Raw genomic sequence first — 24,554 nt, 5'->3', positions numbered from 1 at the left:
GGTTAATTTCTTTTGTCAGCTTGACCGGGTTCAGAATCCCCTAAGATGGCTTGCCTATGGTATGTCTGTCTGGAGTTTCCAGAGATATTTAACTGAGGGAGGAAGACCTACCCTGGGTGTAGACAGCTGGATGGAATAAAAAGGAAAAAGCCCAGAGCTGTCATTTGTGTGCTCACTGTGGACTCAGTGAGACCAGTGCCTTCACACTCTCCCTGCTGTGACTCCCTGCACAAGGAACAGCACCCACAGACTGGGAGCCACAGTAAACTCTCCTTCCCACAAGGGGCTTGTGTCAGCTATTTGGCCTCAGTGACGATAACGGTACCATTCAGTATAGGAAACGTGACAAATGGTTATTGATAATTGATCATATTTAACAGACAGTACAAATAGAAAAATTAGCAAATTCTATTCAGTCTCTAAACTTACTATAGAAAGTGAGAAAATATTCCTTAGACTGTTTGTTTGGTTTGGTTTGGTTTGGTTTTGTTGGGGGAGGGCTGGGGGGAGGGTGAGTCGGTGTTGAGACACAGTTTCACCTTGTATTTGTTGTGGTTTGTATATGCTTGACCCAGGGAGTGGCACTATTAGAAGGTGTGGCCCTGTTGGAGTAGGTGTGGTCTTATTGGAGTAGGTGTGTCACTGTAATTGTAGGCTTTAAGACCCTCATCCTATCTACCTGGAAGTGACTATTCTGCTAGCAGCCTTCAGATGAAGATGTAGAACTCTCAGCTCAGCCTGCACCATGCCTGCCTGGATGCTGTCATGCCCCCTCCTTGATGATAATGGACTGAAACTCTGAGTCTGTAAGCCAGCCCCAATTAAATGTTGTCCTAATAAAAATTACCTTGGTCATGGTGTCTGTTCACAGCAGTAAAACCTTAACTAAGACATCATCCTTGGCTGGCCTGAAACTCACTCTGCAGACCAGCTAGTCCCAAACCCATGGAGATCTGCCTGCCTCTGCTTCTTGGATACCAGAATTAAACCTGTGACACTTTGCCCTTCTTGTATTGCTTACACTTTTGATATCCTCATAGCCTATGTCACTGCACAGGGTGTGACTTGCTTACTTAAGATAGCAGGACTTTCTATTTTTTCTCAGGGTTAGGATCATGTTTCAGAGTCATCAAAGTATAAATGAACGCTTAATGGTTTGTTCCTTTGCTCGGGAAAGTTGGGAGATAACAGCACCAGGTGTGTATTGACAAGATGGTTTTTGTGGTTCCGGGTCACAGCAAAGATGTCAGAAGGTTGGTCTGGTCTAAACCGCATTTCCAAACTGTAATACAGGAGGAATATGCTTCTGTAACTTGGGAAGGTTGAAGGATTAACACTGGGGGAAGGACTTGAATAAGTTCTATACTTACATTTTTAATAAGGCTTAAAGATCAATGTGATTTTTTTATTAGTTAGGCAGTACGCCATCCATCAAACTGAAAGGGGTTCCAGTACGGGGACTTAGGAGGAGGCTTTAGACGTGCAAAAGGATCAATAAAGTAGAAATTAGCAACAAGAAAAAAGAATCGATCATTTCATGTTTCCTTCCCCTATGATTAAAGCAGGGCTCTTCTTATTATACTGGCTCAGGTAGACTGCGCCCCTTTTGACTGGTGGCTGGCGGCTGCTTGTGTTTTACACTTGTTTATCTGGGTTGTTTCAAAGTTCTGTTTGATTACTTAATAGAGCAAGAGACTCTGCTCTGATTTGGTCTGTTGGGAGGAACTAAATTCTGAGCTATGGCTTCATAAATTTTATTTAGGGATATCCTATTTAATAATCGTGACAAAAATTCATATGCTAAGAAAAAGAAAGAGAAATTTTGGAGTTGTTTATTTTTTAGATTGGCTGTTTACACTAGCAAACAAAGTAATGGTCTAAGCATGGCACTTTCCATCATACTGTTTTCAGTTGTTCGTCTTTCCTGCTGCCCTGCCCATGTCATTTATGCTTGCCATAGGCAAAATTCTGAGTATTCATGATGTTTTGTTGTTGTTGTGGTTTTTTTTTTGTTGTTTTTTGGTTTTGGTCAGGGTTCTATTGCTGTGAAGAGACACTATGACCACTGTAATTGCCATAAAAGAAAGCACTTAATTGGACTGCCTCAGAGGTTTAGTCCATTATGATCCTGGTAATGGTGGGAAAGCAGGGCTGCATACAGACAGACTTGGTGCTGGTGAGGTAGCTGAGACTCTTACATCCTGATCAGACAACAGGAAATGAATGAAGACTCTGAGCCCAGCTCGAGCATTTGGCACTCCAGAGCCCAGCCCCAGTGATACAATTCCAACAAGGGCACATCTCCAAGGAGCATATATCTGCCAAGTAGCGTCAAACTACTGCACGTGCCCAAATGTTTGTGCTGTTACTAGCTGGCTTACCCACCCAAGCGAGGTTGGGGACCTGAGTGCTACAGGCTATGTAAGAGTTGAAATCGGGCTGAACATCAGCTTAGTGTTTAGGGCAGGTCCCACTTGCTGTGGGGTTCTGATTTCCATCACCAGTTATTAACAAAACAAAAATGCAAAGAAAATACAATCATAAGTTTTACCTTAGTCTGAATGCAGTTTGCCATTATGTTAAAAAAAAAAAGTCCTAAATATAGGTGATTCACAGAAACAATCTTAGAAACAGCCACAGGAGGAGTAGAATATCCTGCTGTACCACAAAACAGACAGGAGAGTTATAATTATGACCTGTTTTATTTTTAAGACAGAGTCTTACTTTATAGCCCTGGTTGGCCTGGAATTCTCTATGTAGACTGGGCTGGCCTTGAATTCATAAAGATCCTCCCTGCCTCTCCTACCTGAATGCTACTGTCAACACAACCAGACACAAGTCTTATTTTTGTCTTTTTGGTTGTGAGTTTTAGTCTTTAACAGCAGAGTCTAGTATTTTAAAGGAATTATGAACCATTTCTGCTTAAGCAGTTTTCTTGTGTTTTTATATTCTTTTTTTTGTTTTGTTTTGTTTTTTGAGTTCATTTATATTCTCATTTTATTGTTTAGCGTTCTTCTGTATTTGTGAAAGGGCAGTCAGGACTGTGACACTGGACTGTGTTTTATAAGGTATTGTTACAGGAAGCAGTTAGGCAACAGAAATGGGACCTTTTTATTATCTTTGAAAATATATGTGAAATTATTTAAAAGCAGAGAAATTAAGTAAAAATCAAAGTACAGGCTCAGAGTAGCAACTATCTCAAGTTATAGTAGTGAAGTGATGAAATAGAGTCACCATACAATACAGGGGGAAAAAAAGTGGCGGGAGAGTTGAGTCTCTGCTTAAGGAACAGTTGTCAATTAGCTTGCATCACAAGAAAATTAAACAGGGCCAAGAAAGTGTCACAACATGTGGAAACTGGGAAGTTGATGGTTGTGATCAGTTGGACTGAATGGTATAGCCCGTAGCTGAGTCTGATCTGATCTGTAAGACAAGAGAACCTGGGCTAGCTTGATTTAAAAGCTTTTGAGATATCTTCATGGGAATAAAGAAGAGGTAAGTTCTGAGAAACATATGAGTTGGAGAAAAAAGATGCGGAACAGCTGAAAGCCTGAAGGAAGACAGTAAATTTAGAAGTAATTTTATTAAAGAAAACAAAACCAATAAAAAACCAGCAAGGAAAAAAAAGGAATGCACGCGGTTGCCGAAACCCGGGATCGAACCAGGGACCTTTAGATCTTCAGTCTAACGCTCTCCCAACTGAGCTATTTCGGCCACGCCCAGCATGCTCTCACGCTGAGTTCTAAAGACTTTCTCACGTAGGTCCAGGCTGGGCGTGACCAAAGAACTTCACGCTTAACAGCGTTACTTAGGCAATCTAAGATGTGATGTTCAAACAGCTTCTTGTATCATAAAGAGAAAAGCAAGGAGACAATTTAAATCACTCTCTAAAACTTTCCTTCCTTAGCGCCGTTAAACCTAGTATTCGAGAGGCGGAGGCAGGCGGTTCTCTCTAAATTCAGGGCTAGCCTTATCTTCGTAGAGTTGCATCTTAGGGCTGAGACATTGTCTCAAAAATTACCTTAATGATCTTGTTAATTTTTAATAATAGCAACATGTAAACATACATTTTCTAGAATGTATTCTGGGTCAATTCCTACATATAAGCAGGGGAGCACCAACTCTATCGTACTCTTTCACGTCTTCTGAATTTGATTTGCTGGAATTTGTGGTTGGTTAACTGAATGAATCCATCATTAACACATCAGATAGTTGTTTGGCCAATTAAAGTCTTAGCTCTTGCAAGAGGACAACTGGCAGTTTCCCTGGTGGTCTAGTGGTTAGGATTCGGCGCTCTCACCGCCGCGGCCCGGGTTCGATTCCCGGTCAGGGAAGTGCAGTTTTTGTTTTTCCAAACCTCACTCAAACTTTTGGGTCGGAACATTGTACAGTAAAATTACCGGTTTCATAAGTGAGCTTCAGCTTTGTATCCAATTTACTTATGCTAGTCCAATTGCAAATTACCAGCTTATGTAATTTCATTATTTTCAAAATTTTACTAATTATTTGATCCTGTGAAGACCGAGCCTTTTATTTTCCGAATGCTCAAATGCTCTTGCTAAAGGAGTTAGGTTCTGTTGCCAGAATCCACTGGATATTTCTAACAGCTGGTTACTCCATTTCCAGGGGATCTAGCGCTTTCCTCTTTCCTCATGGTCACCAGACACCCCCGCAGCACACTGCCATACACGCAGGCAGAACAGTCATATATTAAAATATAAACAAATAAATCGTATTGAATTTATTTTTAGTGTTTATGGCTGAGTGTATACATGCACGACGTGCCCGCAGAGTTAGAGGCGGTCCTGAGCTGCCTTGTAGGGGTGAGCCGGGACCCTCTAAAATAGCAACAAGTGTTTTTCATTGTTGGGCCATTGACCCACCCCTTTCCCGTTATTTTCCTTCCTCCTCCCCATCTCTCTCCGAACTTGTAGATTTAAAAACTCATGCTATAAGGGTGACTCGGAGAGGGGGGAAATTCGCAGACCATTTTCTTGAGAAGCTGGCTAGGTTTGCACAGGGTGTTGTAAAGATAAATTGTAAAGGAGACAAGTGGGACCTCGCGGTGCTTCCCACCGGCTGGAAGTTTCCTGGTGACTGGAGCAGGAGTCCCTTAAATGTGTTGATTGGTAAAAAGCTGAAGGGCTCAAAATTTCTAGGGTCCTCTGGCACAAGAGAACTGTTTAAAATGCTTTAAATAGTTTTTTCTAAAGAGAGGGAACATTGAATTCTCAGTGCGTCGTATTTAACTAGGATTCTAAGACATTTTAAGTCAAAGAATGAGAATTAATTGCAAGCATCAGAGAACCTGACGGAGAAGGTCGCCCCATTATGACATAAATCCCTAAAGGAGAGATCCATCCTTGACTCTGAGGCTATACCGCGGAGCCCTGACCATTTAAAGGGATCAGATTGCTCCCCTCAAGTGACAGCGGTGATAATGTCTGCATATCCCTTGCAGAAGGAGAACAGAGAACGGCGAGAGCGCGGGTCTGAGCCGTTCTGGCAGTTGTGCACACGCCAAACCCTCCTTTCACACATATAGTGCATACTACAGAATATATTTCCAAAGTTCCTCCTTGCCCTTTGATGGTAGACGTGGAGTCATCGAACCGGTTTTCCGGTTTTCCACTGTGGCTACCTAGGTTAAATGTCCTCTCTCTGCCCTTCACAAATCCTCTCTGACCTGTGAGACAGGCTGTTAATTGTAGTTTGTTGTCTGGACACTCGGAGTTAGAACTTAGTTATAAACGTCCAGTAGCATACTCGTAACTGCATTCTGTAATCATTTGCCATTTCTGTTCAATTCGAGGTACCTGAGGCTATCCTGACTGGCTAGGGTTAGGAGAAAGGGGTTCCGGGCGGTAGCATTGCTTCTTCCAAAGTGACCAGGCAAAAATAAATACGTAGTCACCGCGCTAATGGATCCTTGATGCTCACTTACTCTCTGAAATTCTTTATTCGTTTTTCTACTTGAGTTCTACTTCACAGACCTTCAACAAGCAAAAAACAAACAACCAAAAAGCAAACACTAGAGAGAAAAATCAGTTCCTGGACTGATGTTCCTAAGAGACAAGGAGCTGCTGATACAGCAGTAAAGCAAATACCACCAGAAGGCGGCGCTCTTGCTCCAGGTCGGGCCCCGAAGGCTAACGTTGACGTCTAGTGACTTGCTGTTAGAAGCATACATTGTGGAGAGATCACTGTGGATAGGAACAAAACACCGAGAGAAGAGAGTTGGATAGTCAGGTAGAGAGCTCAGAGTCACTCGACATGCGAAAACACATGGATTCAGATTAATGGACAGGGCAAAAGTAGTTGGTAATTGCTTTGGTTTTCCTGGGAATCCTTTTTTTCTTAGTCGTTATCCTAATTTTCCTGGGAAACAATACCTTCTAAGTGCTGAGAAGGGTGCAGGGTGTATGATGCTACTTAGCCAGTCCACTCCTATAGAAGGCCACTTGAAGACAAAGCAGAGATACCAGTGGAAGCTGAACTTGAAGGAACTTGCTGACTTTTTTTTTTCCTGTTAGAAATGGACCTTTTCGCTTGACTGAGAGACTTAGACTCTTTTAACTGAGTCGAATCTTTCTGGTTCAGGAGTAAAAATTCACTGGACACGCTCTTGACCCCCTAAGGAACGCGGGGGTTGCGGGGGGCGGGCAGAACTTTACTAATACAGTTAGGTCATAACAGCAACTGTACTTTTACAGCATTGGAATCCTGGCATTTCAAAGTGAGCTGTCTTTGGCTTTTTCCCTGGTGGGAATTCCGCTGTATGACCTCTCGGTGAATAGATGGGACTTGAACTCTGCAGTGAGGTGGGCTGTGGAGGGATGCAGGGCTTTTATTTTGCAGATCACGGACCTACAGATCAGTGGGGTGTCTGCGTGCCTCCCTCCCCTTTCCTGGGTGACTAAGGAACAGAGGTCATTGGTGTCTCCAGCATTTGTCAAATAGGGATAGGGGGAGCGACGACACCCAGAGGTCCTTCAAGGAAATACTCCTGTGTGGTAGTGTCCAAGCCATCTAATTCGTTGGATTTAGGATTGTATCTGGGAAAAAAAAAATCCTACCTCTGCCAAGGTTTTTCCACATTGTCAGTGCGCCCTCAGCTCCTAAGATTCCACTCCCTGTTACACAACTCTAAAATGCTTTTATGGTAACATTTCCTGCCTTAATTGCTTTTCTATCGCTGAGGCAAGACACTATGAGTAAAGTATCTTATAAAAGAAAGCATTTAATTTGGGGGTCATAGTTCCAGAGGGCTAGAATCCGTGGTTCTAATGGCAGCAAGCATAGAGCTAGAGCAGTAGCTGAGAGCTAATATCTCCAGCCACAGCACAAGGGGTGGGGGGAGGAGAGGAAGGAGGGAGGAGGGAGAGGAGAGAGAGCCCATCTCCAGTGACACCCTCCTCCAAGAAGCCCCATCTCCTAACCCTTCCCAAACAGGTCCACCAACCGGGGATGAAGTATTCACTCACATATGAGCTTATGGGGGTCTTTCTCCTCTAAACTACCACTCTTCCCAATCATAAATTTGTGGGTGAAATAGTTCATTTCAGCAGTAATTGATGGGAACTATTTAGGAATCAACTTCTCATCTAGTACATAATCCATATTACTATTATAATATATGATATATTAGAATATGATTATTATTAATTTTTTTCTAGTGTCTTTACTCTGAGAACTAGAAGTACTAGAGTACTCCTAGAATGTCAGTCAAAGCCTACCCAGAGAGGACTTTTTAATTGTGGACTATGAATTCATGTTTGCAAACCCTTAGAGAACTCTGCTAAACTGTAGATTCTGTATGACAGTACCCTTCTGTGTGCTTCCTTTTGTAGTCAGTTCCTAAAGTGCTAACTTTGGAACTGGGAGAAGGATGTCGAGGCCAGGAGGGGGTGGGTGACTTTCAGAAGGAGCCGAATTCCAAAGCATGGGAATAAACTGCTGCAAACAGAGGGCCACCCTGAAACCACAGGGACATGGGATCCAGATTGCTCAGGGCTGAGTGCTATATGGGCTGTCAGGCACCACAGGTGCTCTTCGTGGTCACCTTTCTGATTTCTACCAGGCACTAGTGAGCTAAAGGTTCCAGGACTAATTCATCCATTATATATAATATATATGTATATGTATAATTAAGTGCATATTATAATGTATATAAAATAATATTTCTTTTGTTTGTTTGTTTTGAGACAGGGTTTCTCTGTGTAGCCCTGGCTGTCCTGGAACCCACTCTGTAGACCAGGCTGGCCTCAAACTCAGAAATCCTCCTGCCTCTTCCTCCCAAGTGCTGGGATTAAAGGCGCGCACCACCACTGCCCGGCTAAAATAATGTTTCTATATAGCTTTGAAACAGAGTTTCTTTATGTAGTCCTGGCTGTCTTGGAACTCACTATGTAGCTCAGGCTGGAATCAAACTTACAATGTTCCACTTGCTGTGTAGGTACTGGGGACAGAGGCCTGTGCTACCTTATCTTGCCATTCAAACAGTTTTAACTGTGTATTAGATGAAGAATCTCTGGAGCATTGTTAATGAGGGAAATCCTTGGTAGTGGTGTGATTTAAACCCACATCCTTTAAGAGGCTACAACCTTAATCCAGCACCTCATACCACTTGACCACACTGCCAAACCTGAGTGTTTTCCTTCTATATGCAAATGTGAGCTCCTGCAGGCTTTCCCTCAATGTCCTGCATCTCCTTCCTGCCCACCAGTGACCCTGTTTGACAGGTGCAGAACATCCAGCAGCCTGGCAGAGGGGTGTGGTGGTCAGATACCCTGGTGAGTTGCCTATTTCACAGTTTCCTGCAACACTGACCAACAATCAATTTTTAAAAAAGATTTATTTATTTATTGTATGTATATGAGTACAATGTCCTGTCTTTTGACACACCAGAAGCCATGTGTCAAATCCTATTACAGATGGTTCTGAGCCACCATGTGGTTGCTGGGAACTGAACTCAGGACCTCTGGAAGAGCAGTCCATGTTCTTAACCACTAAGCCATCCATCATCTCTCCAGCCCGACAATTAGTTTTTTTGAGTCACCATGTGTAGCAACTGGATGTTCAAGGATTCAGCTCTTACCGTTGATCCTGACCCCAGAGATTAAGGGGCATCCCTGAGACCGTCCCCTATTTCAGAAGTCAGTGACAAACTCCACGTCTTCTGCATTTCCACCTGACTGGATATAAGTTGTGGGTTCTCGTCACCCATGCTCAGGGTTCATGGCTTGCTGGAAGGACCTATGGAGCTCAGAAACTCATTTATTTATATTTACCAGATAATATAAAGGATACAACAGCCCAAGAGCTGTAAATACAAAAGGCAGAGTGAAGGACCAGGCACAAACCCAGTTTCCAGTTTCTCTGGATTGGTGTTCCTCTCAGGAAACTGATTGTTGGGCCAGATTGAATCAATCACCTTGGAGTGGAGTTTTGAGCCAGAACAGCTCAGTTGAATCAGCTAGCCAGAAAGAACTAGAAAAGGTGACTTTACTCAACAGTAAGACTCAGAGGTTAAAAACATTCTAGACCTAGAATAAGACTGTACAGATCCTAGGAGCTTCCAGGCTCATTCTGCTTTTATCTGTGTCTAGCTTGTTCTCTCTCAAATCTGTCTCTGTAAAACTGCCTCTCCCTCTTTGCTGTTCTACTCTCCCTCTAACTCTACTGCAGTGCTCGCCATGAACTCTACTGTATTCTTATACTGTACTCTCTCTTTTCTGTACTGTCTGTTTCTCCCTTAAGTAGCTTCCCTTTCTTCTCTTTTATCATGAGAGTTGGGCGTTTCCTATTCTGTCAAATATTTCTCTGAATTATAACTTTGTCTGCCACTCAATTAGACATCACTTTCAAACATGGGTGCTTCCTTCTATGAGCTGACTTTACATTCATTGTTTCGGATTAAAGGTGAGGAATAGGGCATGTCTGTGTTCCAGACAGAGGGATTAAAGGTTAAGGCCTCAGCCACACAAATATCCCGAAACAGAGAAATACTAAAGAAAAGACAAATTGAAATAAAACTCAGGAAGGCAAACAAAACCCCAGAGGTAAGCTACAACAATAGATTAAGAGATGCAAAAGAAACAATTTAAGTGCTGAAGACAAGATAAAAGAAATGGATAGCTCACTAACAGAAAGTGTGAAAAAAAATTCAGGCAAAAAAAGCATTCAGGAAACCTGGGACACCATGAAAAGATCAAATCTACAAATAATAGGCATAGAAGAATGAGAAGAGACCCAAGTCAAAGGCACAGGAAACATTTTTAGCAAAATCATATAAGATGATTTTCCCAATCTAAAGAAAGAGACATCTATCAGACACAAGAGGCATATAGAACACCAAGTAGACAGGGCCAGGAAAGAAATTCCCTGTGATACATAACGATCAAATACTATAAAACTAAGAAAGGATATTAAAAGCTTCAAGGGAAAAAGACCATGTCACATATGAAGTTGAGTCTAGTAGAATAAAACCTGAGCTTTCAATGAAAACTCTAAAAGCCAGGAGAGCCTGGACAGATGTTCTATAAACTGTGAGACACCACAGATTCCAGCCCAGATCACTATACCTAGCAAAACTATCAATCACAATAGATGGAGAAAGAAAACCATTTCATGATTAAAAAAAAAAATTAAACAATTTCTGATGACCAATCTAGATCTACAGAAGGCACTAAAAGGAAATATTTAGTATAAATAGAAGGTTAACTAAACCCAAGGGAATACAAGAAACAAATAATACCAGTACAGTTATAAAAAAAAGAGGACAGGATATCTCACACCACCAGAACAAAGAACCAAGATTTACACTGCTCATTAATAATTCTCAATATTAAAGGTCTCAAGTCTCCAATTAAAAAAAAAGACAGAAAAACTGGATTAGAAAGCAAGATCCATCTTTTTTTCTACATTCAAGAAACAAGTCTCATCACCAAGGATAAACAGCACCTTAGGGAAAAAGGGATAGAAAAGGGATTCCAAGTAAATGAAATCGGAGAAGCAAGCAGGAACAGCTGTTTAAATAGCTGACAAAATAAACTCCAAACCAAAACCAATCAGAAAAGACAGGGAAGGGCACTATATACTCATATTAATGGAAAAATTCAAGAGGATATTACAAGTCTAAACATCTATGCAACAAACACAAGGGCACCCAAGTTCATAAGGAGAACAGCACTACAGCTAACATCACATGTAGACACTAACACAGTGATGGGGTGGCTTCAATACCCCATTCTTACCAATAGACAATCATCCAAATCAATGAAGCAGAGAAACGCTGGAGTTTAAGTAGCATGATATATCATCAAACAGGACTAACAGACATCTAGAGAACACGTCACTGAAGAACATGTCACTAAGAAACATACTTTCTTTTCAGTAGCCTATGGATGTTTCTTTAAAATCAACTACATATTAAGACAGAAAGTAAGTCTTTAAAGATAGGGCAAAATTGAAATAACACCCTGCATCTTCTCTAACCACCATGAATCATCAAGAAAGAAATGAAAAACTTTTTAGAATTGAATGAAAATAAAAATGCATGTCTAAACCTATGGGACTTAATGAAGCCAGTTCTAAGTCAAGCTCATAGAGCTAAGTATCTGTATAAAAAGTTGGAGAGATCTCATATTAGTAACTTAATGGCACATTTGAAAGCTTTAGAAAAACAAGAAACAACACCCAAAAAGAGTAGATGAGAAGAAACAGACATAGAGCTGAAGTCAATTACATAGAAGCAAAACAACAACAAAAACCCAAAGAATTAATGAAATGAAGAATTGGTTCTTTGAAATCAAGATTGACCAATTTTAGCCTAATTAGCCAAGACAGGGAGAGAAGATCTAAATTAGTACAATTGGAGATGAAATTAACATTACAACAGACAGAGGAATTTCAGAGAATTTTAAGGATATATTTTAAAAATCTGTATTCTGCTGGGCATGGTGGTGCACATCTTTAATCCCAGCACTAGGGAGGCAGAGGCAGGTGGATTTCTGAGTTCGAGGCCAGCCTGGGCTACAAAGTGAGTTCCAGGACAGCCAGGGCTATACAGAGAAACCCTGTCTCGAAAAAACAAAAACAAACAAACAAACAAACAAAAAATCTGTATTCCACCAAAGTTGAAAACCCAGAAGAAATAAATGGTGTACAAGTCCTTGGCATATATGATCTCCCAAAGTCAAATCAACATGAAATAATTTAGATGAACTCAGTAGCCTAGTGAAATAGAAGCAATAATTAGAAGATGAATTAAACACAGAATTCTACCAGGCTCTCAAAGAATCAACATTAATATATTCCACAAAATAGAAACTGAAGGATTATTACCTAATTCCTTTTATAGGCCACAGTTACACTGATATTCAAACCACACAAACAACTAATGAAGAAAGAAAATTATAGACCATTTTTCCTTATGAACATAGATGCAAAAATTCTCAGTAAAATATTTGCAAATAGAATCCAAGAACACATCAAAACAATTATCCACTATGACCAAGTAGGCTTCATCCCAGAAATGCAGGTGCGGTTATATATGTAACCCACCACATAGGCAGAATAACCTACAAAAACCTCAGTATCAGGCTGGAGAGATGGCTTAGTAGTTAAGAGGTTAAGAGCACTGACTGCTCTTTCTGAGTTTAAATCCCAGCACTCACAAGGTGGTTCACAACCATCTGTAATGGGATCTGATGCCCTCTTCTGATATGTCTGAAGACAGCAACAGTGTACTCATAGACATTAAATGAATAAAAAAACTTTTTCAAAAACGGTCTTATTTAAAAAAAAACAAAAAACACATTATCATCTCATTAGACAAAATATAACATCCTTTCATGACAGAAGTCATAGAGACTAGAGGTACAAGAAACATAAGATAATAAAGGCAATTTACAGCAAGCCCACAGTCAATATAATTTTAAACAAAAAGATACTCAAATCATTTTCACTAAAACCAGAAACTTTTCCATATCTATTCAATATAGTACTTGAAATCTTAGAACAATAAGACAACTGAAAGAGATCAAGGGAATACAAATAGGAAAAGAACTCAAAATATCTATTTTCAGATGACCTGATTGTATATATAAATGAGCCTAAAAACTCCATTAGGAAATTTCTACATATATTAAAAATTTATATATAACTACATTTATATTACCTATAATTATATATGTAATTGTATATAATGTATATAATATATAAAATATATAAAATTAGTCCATAAAAATCAGTAACTTTCCTATAAAAAAGTGACTAAAGGGGTGAGAAAGAGATCAGGAAAAAATACTTTTCAAAATAATCTCAAAAATATCTTGGGATAATGCTAACCAAGCAAGTGTATGATTTGTATAATAATAACTTTAAGACATGGAAGAGAAAAGATTTAAATATGGGAAGGCCTTTCATGCTTATGGATTGGTAGGACTAATATTGTCAAAATGGCCATTCTACCAAAAGCAATCTACACATTCAATGCAACCCCACCAAAAGTCTTCACAGAAATAGGAAAAAGAGTCTTCAACCTCACATGGAAACACAAAGCACCCAAGATAGCTTCAGCAATATGGATAATAAAAACACTGCTCAAGTAATCAGTGCCCCAGATGTCAAGTGGCTCCATCATGCTTACTGGCTTGCTTTTCATGGCTTGCCCAGTCTGCTTTCTTATAGCTACCAGGACAACCAGCCCAGGGATGGCAGTGCCCACCGTGTGGGAGACCTTCCCAGTTCAATCATCAACCAAGAAAATACATCACAAGATTGCCCATAGGCCAGTCTGGTGGGAGCATTTTCTCAGTTGAGGTTCCCTCTTCCCAAATGACCCCAGCTTGTCAAATTGATGTAAAATCGAGACAGCACCCTTCCCAAAATAATATAAGCTATTACTGTTACTTTTGGCTGCCTTTCAGAATTTGAAGGTTAAGTCCCTATTGCCAAAAGTATGATGCACTTTGGATACAGGACTTGGAGTAATTGAGCTGGAACTCTTCCAGAAGCTTCATCCTTGAGGACTGGTTCCCACAGAATCAGCAGGTGCTTCGTAGTCTGCCTCACTTGGCAGAGGCACATTAAGTAGTCTTATTTAGCTATAAAATGTCTGGACTAGGAACATTTCCACAGTGGTGAAATGGTGATACTTTTATCTTGGGGATTACCACAGATATCTAATTGTATTTAAGAGTGGCTTTACAGGAGGGAAATCTAGACAGTTGTCTATGGTTGGAGAGGTCATAGACCTGAGAGAAGAATCTACTCCTCCTCCTCCTCCTCCTCCTCCTCCTACTACTACTACTACTACTACTACTACTACTACTTTTCTAAACCAGTATAATTCCAACTACACTCCAAATCCGAATCCTTTCACCACAGGTAAGTGTAGATCCTGCTCCCCATCAAGAAGCTAAAGAAGCTTCAGCCCAAAGAGGGCTGAAGAACCAGACCATTATGGAAAGCCACAACTAATTTAATGCAGAGAAAAACTGGCTACGGATATCCATCCCCAACGGATACAACATAATTGCTGCGCCAAAGACTCAGGGAACATCACTGAAGAGAGGGCAGAAAGGTTGTAAGAGCCAGAGGACCAGAAAGTCTGCAGTGAGATTGTGCCTTCCTGCAATAACAGGGGACTCTACCTATGAAATCTCAACAATGTGGCTGCCTACGGCAGACCTGACAATTCCAGCAACAGTCGACATATCAACGTACCAACATGTCAACAACAGTTGACAGTTGCCAACATAGACAAGGCAATGTAGAGCGAATATCTTGTGTATTGCATGGGTGCATCACCTGTCAATTAAAAAGCCAGTGGCCCGTGGCTTAGGCAGGAAATAGAAAGTGGGACATCCAGGAGGGGAAAGAATTATGGGATAGAGCCAGGGGTGGGAAGATCTGCCTAGGAAGATGTGAGAAGATGGATATATTGTACCTGAGCACAGGCAACCAGCCACATGGCAGAATGTAGGTTAAAATAATTGGGTTATGATTATGATCTAGTTAAGTTATGATCTAGTTAGAGAAGAGCCTAGTTATATGGCCAAGATATTTGTAAATATATTTTGAGTCTAAATCTTCTGGGAGCGTGGGGCTGGGGGGAAGAACCAGACCGAACTTTACAGGGAAATCTCACAGTGCCCCACCCTAGATGAAAAACTATAAGCAATTAATAAATGTGGAGAGAGGGAAAATTAGTCTTCCTTAGAGATAAGCCCTCTGATTGGCTATCAGTACCAAGTAGGCAGTGCTAGACGCATATAGATGCAGACAGCACTAAACAGACTCAGTGGCCTCTCTCTCTCTCTCTCTCTCTCTCTCTCTCTCTCTCTCTCTGTGTATACACACACACACACACATACACACACACACACATATGTGATTAAAGTAAAAGAGATCTGTAAATTTTGGAGGGAGATGGTGGTGGACAGATGGGACAGGTAAGAGGGAGTAGAGGGAAATAGAAATATTAAAAATTAGATCTTAATTACGTTTTGAAAAAGATTTAAAAAGATGTTCTAAAGGCAAAAAAATTTATTATAAAATATGAAGTATGTTTTATCAAAGAGTTAAATCAACCCTTTTTCTTTTTCTTTTTTCTTTGTGTATAATGAAACTGCTTGTCAGAAACTCAAGTTTCTCCAGGATCACTACCTCTTATTATCAAAATATGTGCTCAAGGTTGTATTCTGTTCTAAAAAGTTGTACTTAGCCTTTCAGCAGCACGGTTTTAAATTAGGCAGCTGTGTAAGTGTGAGGCCAAGCGCTGACCACTGAGCACAGGGTCCTTTAGGTTACAAATAAAACCCCAATTGTTTCCTGCTGGATGTGCTTGCTTGCTTGATTTTTTTCCACTCCCATTATAGTAAAGGTGGTCGAGGTGACGCCCTGGACCCAGCACAGGAGAGTGAAGGTGGCATCAAAGGATAACCGAGAGCAAGTTCTCACCATCTCAAGAGGCTGAGCTGGGACTCCAGAGAACTGCAGACTACTCCAGAGGATGACCAGCTTACAAGCAGTATTATCTTGAGATTCCACCACCCAGTGAAACAAATAAACTGTTCTTGCTTCTCTTCCTCAGAAACTGCCACCCCTGGACTTTATGCATTGTTATAATTGTCCCAGTCACTATCCTAGTTGAATGAAAGTGTGGGGAAAAGCTTCTTTTAGCACTAAAAAAATTTGTTTGTAGGATGTATTATTGCCATTTATTGTTTTTAATATGTTCCCCTATTTGTCTCACCACTGTAGTCCCAGACTCTCCCTCTTGTGACCACAGGACCATCTATTTGACCACAACAGAACAGGGAACCACATGAACCTCGCTTTATTAGATCTGCCTTGAATGCCAGGGGAGACTCAGGGGTTATGTATGTACAATGGGATTATTCTGTTTAAGGGTCATTATGTGTGTTTCAATCCCAAAAATCAATGCTGGGGAATGGATAGAGGGACACACACACACACACACACACACACACACACACACACACACAGAGTCCAGACTACAGATTTTGAAGCAATCATGGTATCCTTTGATGTATGTAAGCCCTTGGAAATGAAATCTGAGAAGCCATGTGGCAACCTTGACTTAGAATGAGTATATAGCCAAAGGCAACACAGACACAAAGACACACAGGCTCTCTCTCTCTCTCTCTCTCTCTCTCTCTCTCTCTCTCTCTCTCTCTCTCTCTCTCTCCTTCTCTCCCTCTCTCTCTCTCCACTGCCCTCCAAGGGACTCTGCCCTCCAACACTTGAACACTTGGAGACTCTTCCAAGAATGTTACAGCCCGTGTTGGAGGTCCTGTACAGGAATGCCTAAGGAGTTTTATTTCTCAAGGCATTTGGATGCCACTCAAGGCACTAACATATGAAAGTGTGTCCAACAACATTAGAGTGAGTCCCCCCTCCCCCAAAATTGGGACATCAACAGATTGTATATCACAAACCTGCTGCCCTGCTCATGTCCCCATACAGACTTGATTAGAACCCAAATAAGTTATTTGAAGGATACTTTTCAACTTTTGGTGTCTTTAAAATCTCCATAAATATAATGACTTTAGCACTGGGGGGGCTCATTTGATCCCATCTTACATAGTCTCATTGGTGATAAGATCTGTCTCCAGCATTATTGAAGCCTTGATTGGAAGGAAAACCAGCCACCCATGTGATGATGCTACAGGAGTATAAGCCAGGATGATATGCACTGGTCCTGAAGGGATTCATGCATCAAAGACAAGTAAGGGCCCTAAGAGCCAGGGAAAAGAAAAACAACAGCCATGCAGGCCAAGCGCTGAATATATGTTAAACTTGACTACAACCTCTGCCATGCTTCATATGCCTTTCCAGAGACCTTGAAGAAAGGACAGAAAATCTACTACGTGGTTTAGTCTCTGCCAAAATGCTTACATGAGACCTTGTTAAATGCCACAGTGACCCTCTCTTCCTCTACGTCCAGGACATCTTTAGAATTCCACCTTTAAAAAAAACCAAACAACAACAACAACAACAACAACAACAACAACAACAAAAACCAAACAACCAAAAACCAAAACCCAAAACCAGTGAATTACCAGACAGGGAGTCAAAGAAGAAAAGATCATCCCACCCCCATTTTTCTTAACCATTTGGATTTTAATTTATTTTTTATTTTTAAAGACTTTATTTATTTTATATAGCTCTATATGGGAATAGAGAAGACCTCCATCTTTAAAAAACCATTTGGATTCTTTCTTTTTAAAAAGACTTTTATTATTTATTTAATACATATGAGTGCTCTATTCACATATATACCTGTGTGCCAGAAGAGGGCATTAGATCCCTCTTATAGATAGTTGTGACACCATGTGGTTACTGGGAATTGAAAGCAGATAGTGCTTTTAACCTCTGAGCCATCTCTCCAGTCCCCATCATTTGTGTTCTTTATGAACAAGGAATCATTTATGTCCAAGTATGCACATTAACACCTTTCCCCTGAAACCTTGATGTCCCGACTCTTTCATTAGAATCTCACAACACATCAAGGCCACAGGTAAATAACATTTACATTTTAAATGGCAATAATTTGAATGCCTAGAATGCTATGTGCTGTAGAATATGTGAATCAATAGAATAATCTACATGTGACATGCATAAGACAAACTGATAAAATTCATTTGGAAGAAATAGATTGTAAAGTTTACTTCTAACATATTCTGTACACAGACACTATGATTTTCCTGAGTGTGTGTTCAATGAGACCCACATAAAATCACTCATCATGGAATCACTCACATAAGCTGAAAATTATAATCTGTGTGAACATCCATCAACGAGGGAATCTATAATAACAATATATAATAGTGTTATAATATATAATAATTATAACAATCTATAATAATGGACAGAGAACCACAGCTAGACACAACATATGGAATAAATCTTACAAAATATTATGTGAAAAAGAAAAGCCTTTAGAGTGTCATAAACTATGATTTCTTTGCTTCAATTAAATGCTTAAATTCAAAGAAAATAAGCATAAGACCACAGGTTATCTAAGCACTCACATATGAATGTGGGGTAAGATATATCTTTTTTTAAACATGAGTGTGCAATGAACATGATTTAACACTATGATTTCCTGTGACTCAGATAGGAATGAAGGAAGAGCGAGAAGGCAGGAGGCTCTCAGCTAGTGTTACATTTCCAGTCATTGAACTTAAGACAGCCTCAAGAATTTTCACCTGTAAAAAGGATACTGGGACCAAAACCATTTTTTTAAATCTGTTATTTTAATTAATTGACAATGGAAAGAGGATGGTACAACTCTTGTACTAACAATTATGATTATTTCAGAAGTATGTTAAGAGGTCAACTATTTTCTGTTCTGAAGTTGCAACACTTAGGTAACCAAGTTCTTTGATCTGATATCCACTGATTAAAAGACATTTCAATTTATGTATTAATCTTCATAGGTAGACATGTCACACGTCTGACTTTCAATGTAAGCATAATATTATACTGTGTATTTAAATCTATGAAATTAATTTCTTTTGAAATATAAAACAAAAAGAAGAGGTGAAAGTATTGTCTTAAGGGAATTCATCATAAAATCGTTATTTGAATAGGATTCTGACTATAGTCTTAGATTTCCTTAATCACCTCTGTGGGACACGAATCCCCTTGGGCCCAAACCACAGCAACAGAGTAGCCTTTAGAGTTGTGCATAAGTTCTCACTATAGCCAAGTAGCCTTGGAACACAAGTTGAAGAACACAGCGCCCTCATACAAGACAGTAGGTGTAATAATGAATAAAAACATAAACAGTTTCAAATGTTGAACCACAAATGGTTAGCCAGGACGGATTCACTGATTCTTTCATTGTTTTCAGATCTAATTTCAATCCAACCAGTCAAATTAAATAGATACTATTACTATTGAACCTTAGTTTAACTGTTGCTTTTAAGTATGAATGGCTTTGTGGAATTGATGTAAATGTGGCTGGTAGTTCATGCAACTTTACTTTCAGGTCTTTTAGATCCTCATGCACAAGGACTTTCAATAACTGCAACATTAATGAAGGGAGAGATCATCCTAGTGGGAACATGGGCACATCTGAACTAGAGAAAAGCATGACAACTTTAAACTCTCCCTGGCTGGAAACATATTCTAATTATCCTGTCCTCGGGTGAGTATTGTCTGCTGCATCCAACAGAAATCAGTGTGGGCCTCAGTGGAGCAGACGAGTTCGAGTACTTTGAAGTTTCTGAATGGTCTTCAGGCATCAAGCAACGTGTTAAATATTCTAGATTTGTTCTGTCATGTAAGCCTTCCCCAAATATTGAACAAGCAGATGCTGTTTGAATAACTGCTAGTGAAGGAAACCAAGATGTATAAAAGCCAATTAGCCTGATAGGGGTCATCAGTAAAGGAACAGCAGAGACTGGTTGCAGCAGTCACACAGGTTGTCTAAACCCAGGATCTTAACTCCTTTTGACCTTATTTTTTTTCCCTTTGGGCTTCATATGATAACAGCATACCTCTTGATTTACTCGTAATAAATAAATGATCCACTTAACTTTAAGTATAAGACAATTTCAAAATTATACATAACAAATTGTGCCCAGATATGCTTGGTTTATTTAGCTTAAAAAATTATTGAACTTAGTAAATGAAACAATATGCCTTTTAACTGCTGAGCCATTTCGTTGGACCTCCATTTTTTTGATAAGCTCCAACAGACACTTGTATTTACATGCTTAACCTAATAAAATGAAAAGCAAGGTCCATCAAGCAGTAAACATCACAGTAGTGGATGGTTTGGGAAGAGTTATAAAGAGTGAGATGCAGCGAAGGCTTCTGGGGTGGTTGTACTGTTTTTTGACTTTGCCCTAGTTACTAGACCATTTATCCACTCAGCATCTTCCTTGTTTCATTATTGCATCTGTTTTACTTAGTAATAATGCCATTTTAGATGAGAAGCTATTGTGAATAGACCTACTGGTGTTACTTTAGGAATTAAAAGAAAGTGCCTAGATGTCCCCAAACGGAGAGTTTGTGTTTAGTCTAAGTGTGAGGCACCCCTTAAAGGGAAAGCTGATTTCCCTTTCACTGAGTGTGCACAATGGGAGCTGTTGAATGCTCTCTGGAAAGAACATCTATGCCGCAGAAGGCTAAAGTCAGAACTTCTGAGGTCTGTTTCCACTTTAGAAATCACGGCTTTTAAGTTCTGAACATTCTCAGCTTTAAGAAATCCAATGACCCTAGGTAATTTGTAAATGCAGCATTTTGGGAGATGAAGTCTTACCCTGCCCCAAGGTTTCTCTGCACAGCATATGTATTGTACTATCCTTGTATGTTGCACATAGAAGTGCATTTGTACATTTTAGAAGCCAGGTTAAAAAATCAAGACATTTTAGTTTAACTTTAAACCCATCATGTAAAACTAGTAACAAAAAGTGAAGGGGTCAGGGAGAATAATGCTTGTTTGAAGTGTGGATAGTCCGTCCTTTTAAAATTTAATATAAACTCAAGTTTTAGAACTTTCATGAGTTTTAATAACCTACGACCAAAGAAGGGAATACAATTATGTTCTCTACGCATATGAAAAGCCATCCATGATTGCTGAATTTGATAAGGACAGTCACCACACTGCTTATCCTATAAAATATCTCTTGCTAATCATCTGCCTGGCTACTTCTGCAGAGTGGTTGAGTGAACAGAAGCTGACATGGCTGTTGTGTCTGTGATGTGTAAAAGATTCTAGAACTAGTTCAATATTTAACCCTGAAATAAATCCATAAAGTCAAGCAGAATGTGTAGCACAGTACTTTAAAGGTATTAAAATGAGACAAACACATAAAGGCTAATACTTAGAAAGGTTATTACTTCTTGATAAAGACATATCAATGGTAATCACAAAAAAGGGTAGTTGTGAACACCAAATCTGATACAGAAAGCACAATGCCCATGATGATGAATAGGGAAAAACTCAGAAGAGAAGGACGAGGAGGAGGTGGTGTGATTATTATAATTATAATGGTTGGAATGTAGGCATCTGTAAAAGAATGTAAAAAAAAGTGATTCTGTTGTCAAGTGGTGGAGCATATAAAAATTAAAAATTTTGCTTGAAGCTCAGTTCCTTTAATAAAGGAAAGATTAATCACAATCAAGTGATAAATACCATACTATATATATATAGTATATATTATATTACTGCATATTATATATACATACACATGTATAGTATGTAATATCACTTTTGTAATTATTATTCCTTAACACAAAATCAAAACACACAGAACCATGAGTGAGATGATACTGCATATTCATAGTTTTCAGTGTTCCTAATGCACAGGAACTGGGTTCAGCACATTGTAGAATCACTTGGCTACAAGTAACTATGGAGAAGCTCTGGTCACTGACAAATATTTTAAAAATGCTTTAATAAGAAGACACATGCAGATGCATGGATTTTAGATATTCATGACAAAATACAGAGACTTTCCATTCCATACCAAAAATTTTGATTATTATAATACTGCTTTCTAGCCTTTCCTAAGGAGCAATGGAAATAAACAACAAAAGCTCTGAGACAGACTTCATCCTTCTGGGATTTTCCAGTCGACCCCAACTGGAGCACATCATCTCTGCAGTTGTCTTTGTCTTCTATATTGTGACTCTGGTAGGAAACACAACCATTATTCTAGTGTCCTATCTGGACTCTCAGCTCCATACTCCCATGTATTTCTTCTTATCTAATTTGTCTTTCGTGGACCTCTGTTATACTACTAGCATTGTCCCACAGATGCTGGTAAATCTATGGGGCCCAAAGAAGTCTATTACATACGGAGGGTGTGTACTCCAGTTCTTCTTTGCCCTGGACCTGGGAGCCACAGAATGTCTCCTCTTGGCTGTGATGGCCTATGACCGCTATGCTGCTGTCTGTCAACCTCTTCACTACACAGTAATAATGCACCCTGTGCTTTGCCAGAAGATGGTGCTGTCGGCCTGGTTGGGTGGTCTCGGCAGTGCGTTAATTCTTTGTTCCTTGACTTTGAAGTTGCCAAGGTGTGGGCACCGGGAAGTGGATAATTTTTTCTGCGAAATGCCTGCATTGATCAAGATGGCTTGTGTTTACTCCAGAGTGATTGAGATCGTTGTGTTTACTCTTGGAGTCATATTTCTTCTAGTACCTCTATCTCTAATCCTCATCTCCTATGCAGTTATCACTCAAGCTGTGATGAAGATCAAGTCAGCGACAAGGTGGAGAAAGGTCCTCAATACATGTGGCTCCCACCTCACAGTTGTAACACTGTTTTACGGAACACTCATTTACATGTATATGAAACCACAGAACACCATATCTCATGAGGAAGGACAATTTTTTACCCTTTTTTACACCATTGTCACCCCCAGCCTTAACCCTTTGATCTATACCTTAAGAAATAAAGATGTAAAGAATGCAGTGAAGAGAATTCTAGGAATGGACAAGCATTCTGGCAAAGTGTGAGGTCAATGGAAAAAATATTCCTCCAGAATGTGGAAATATATCTTGGCCCTTGTCATAGTGGCAGATCAGTTCATTCAGGACCATTTCCCTGGCATCATCTGTACCTAGAATTTTCTCAGGCACAATGTTGACTTTCACTATGTTTAACTTCACAGCTGTGGATGCAATGCAGTCAGTTGCTTCATGTTCTGACTGGGATGCAGTGGATGTGTTGAAACTGGAGCCAAAATAAACCCTTCTTTCTTTAAGCTGTGTTGCCAGGTGTTTTATCAGATCAATGAGAAAAACAATTATGGAGAGGAAGGAGGGAAGTGGGAACAAGGAGTAGCAGGAGGGAGTAGCTATCAACTATTATATTAAAGATTTTAACCCTTTTATATGAGTTTAAGTGGATCTAGTGGCCACATGAAAACAATGAATCATGTTTTATGTTCCTGTGTGTTAAGGGAGCTATCTAAAGAAAGCACAAATCCATCCATTTTTATTGTCATTGCTATTCTACTAATCCATCATCCCATGTTTGCAGTACCAATAGAACATGTAGGATCTATATTTTAGGTCCCTCTTAAAAATTCTCCAAAATTTAAATTCTAAAAGTATGTTCATGACAGTGTGCACATTCCATTATTGATGCTTGTTCTTGCAAGAACATGGTGGCACTATGGCTGTAATCCAGGATCAATAGTGCACTCCATGAGAATTAATGGCCTCAGGTCACTGCTTGGCCTACAACTGTTGTAAGGAGGCTGCCACCTTCTGTCCTCATTTTTGGCTTTTGAATTTTTGAGGTGTGGCCCTACCCAGCACTAACACCATGCTTATTTCTCCCATAAGGTTGTGCAACAAGTTGTCAGAATTGAGTGAAATTTCTCTTCAGGAAACAAACTCCTTTGGTTGGCAACAGGCTTCATTCTTTTACTTTTCTCAACATGAGATTCTTAGGAAAATCAAAATTTCTTGGATTCCATTGTTTCAGTAGTCTGAGAACCAAAGGCAGGGATTATACACACAGATAAAGAACAAGCAGAGTTATTATTTAGAGCTGAACAAGAAAACAGGTTTAGTTAATGCCAGAAAGAGACATCACGGTAGGGAAGCAGTCTCCAGGCTGTAAATATCCAGGGGACTGGGAGAAAGCTATGGTGGGCATTTTTTTTTTTGCACACATTGTGTACATGAACTTCTCAGGAGGAAGGCTTTACTCTTTTCCCAAGGGATGGAAGTTTTGGAGTACTTGTCATATCCGTGCCATGCAAATAGTACACATCCACTTAGGATTTTAGACACTCAGAGCTTTCTCAGCTTTCTAGAGTATAGTACCAGGACACATGCTAACATGGAATGAGGAAATTTCATGGGGCCCTACTTCTAGACAAAGAATAACAGACAAGCAAAGAATATTAAGAGCAGGTGTGTGTGTGTGTGTGTGTGTAACAATAATAACCAAAGGAAAAAAGACCATGATTTCCAGAAGGCTCAAGAAGGGGTTTGAAGAAAGGTAAGGGGAAAATGATGTGATTATATAATAACTAAAAAAATAAAAGGA

At 39.8% G+C, this 24,554-nt stretch overlaps 1 protein-coding gene and 2 non-coding genes across 3 annotated transcripts; 2 read left to right on the top strand and 1 right to left on the bottom strand.

Moving 5' to 3' along the window:
• Positions 1–3,641: 3,641 nt before the first annotated feature.
• n-TFgaa4 lies at positions 3,642–3,714 on the bottom strand. The gene has a single exon. It is a non-coding gene; the product is annotated as a tRNA-Phe (tRNA).
• A 548-nt stretch (positions 3,715–4,262) lies between these two features.
• On the top strand, positions 4,263–4,334 carry n-TEctc11. Its single transcript has one exon. It is a non-coding gene; the product is annotated as a tRNA-Glu (tRNA).
• A 17,729-nt stretch (positions 4,335–22,063) lies between these two features.
• On the top strand, positions 22,064–23,008 carry Olfr1368 (olfactory receptor 1368). The gene has a single exon (NM_146534.1). It carries the CDS (start codon positions 22,064–22,066, stop codon positions 23,006–23,008), a length of 945 nt encoding a protein of 314 aa, NP_666745.1.
• The last annotated feature ends 1,546 nt before the right edge of the window (positions 23,009–24,554 follow it).

The sequence above is a fragment of the Mus musculus genome, chromosome 13 (genome assembly GCF_000001635.26).
Source record: "Mus musculus strain C57BL/6J chromosome 13, GRCm38.p6 C57BL/6J".
NCBI classification, from domain to species: domain Eukaryota; kingdom Metazoa; phylum Chordata; class Mammalia; order Rodentia; family Muridae; genus Mus; species Mus musculus.
The sequence above is the reverse complement of the archived record's forward strand: the minus strand, read 5'-3'. Positions and strand labels throughout refer to the sequence as shown.

Excerpts from the sequence above, each read along its gene's own strand:
- Olfr1368 (NM_146534.1), top strand. The coding sequence starts at position 22,064 with ATGGAAATAAACAACAAAAGCTCTGAGACAGACTTCATCCTTCTGGGA.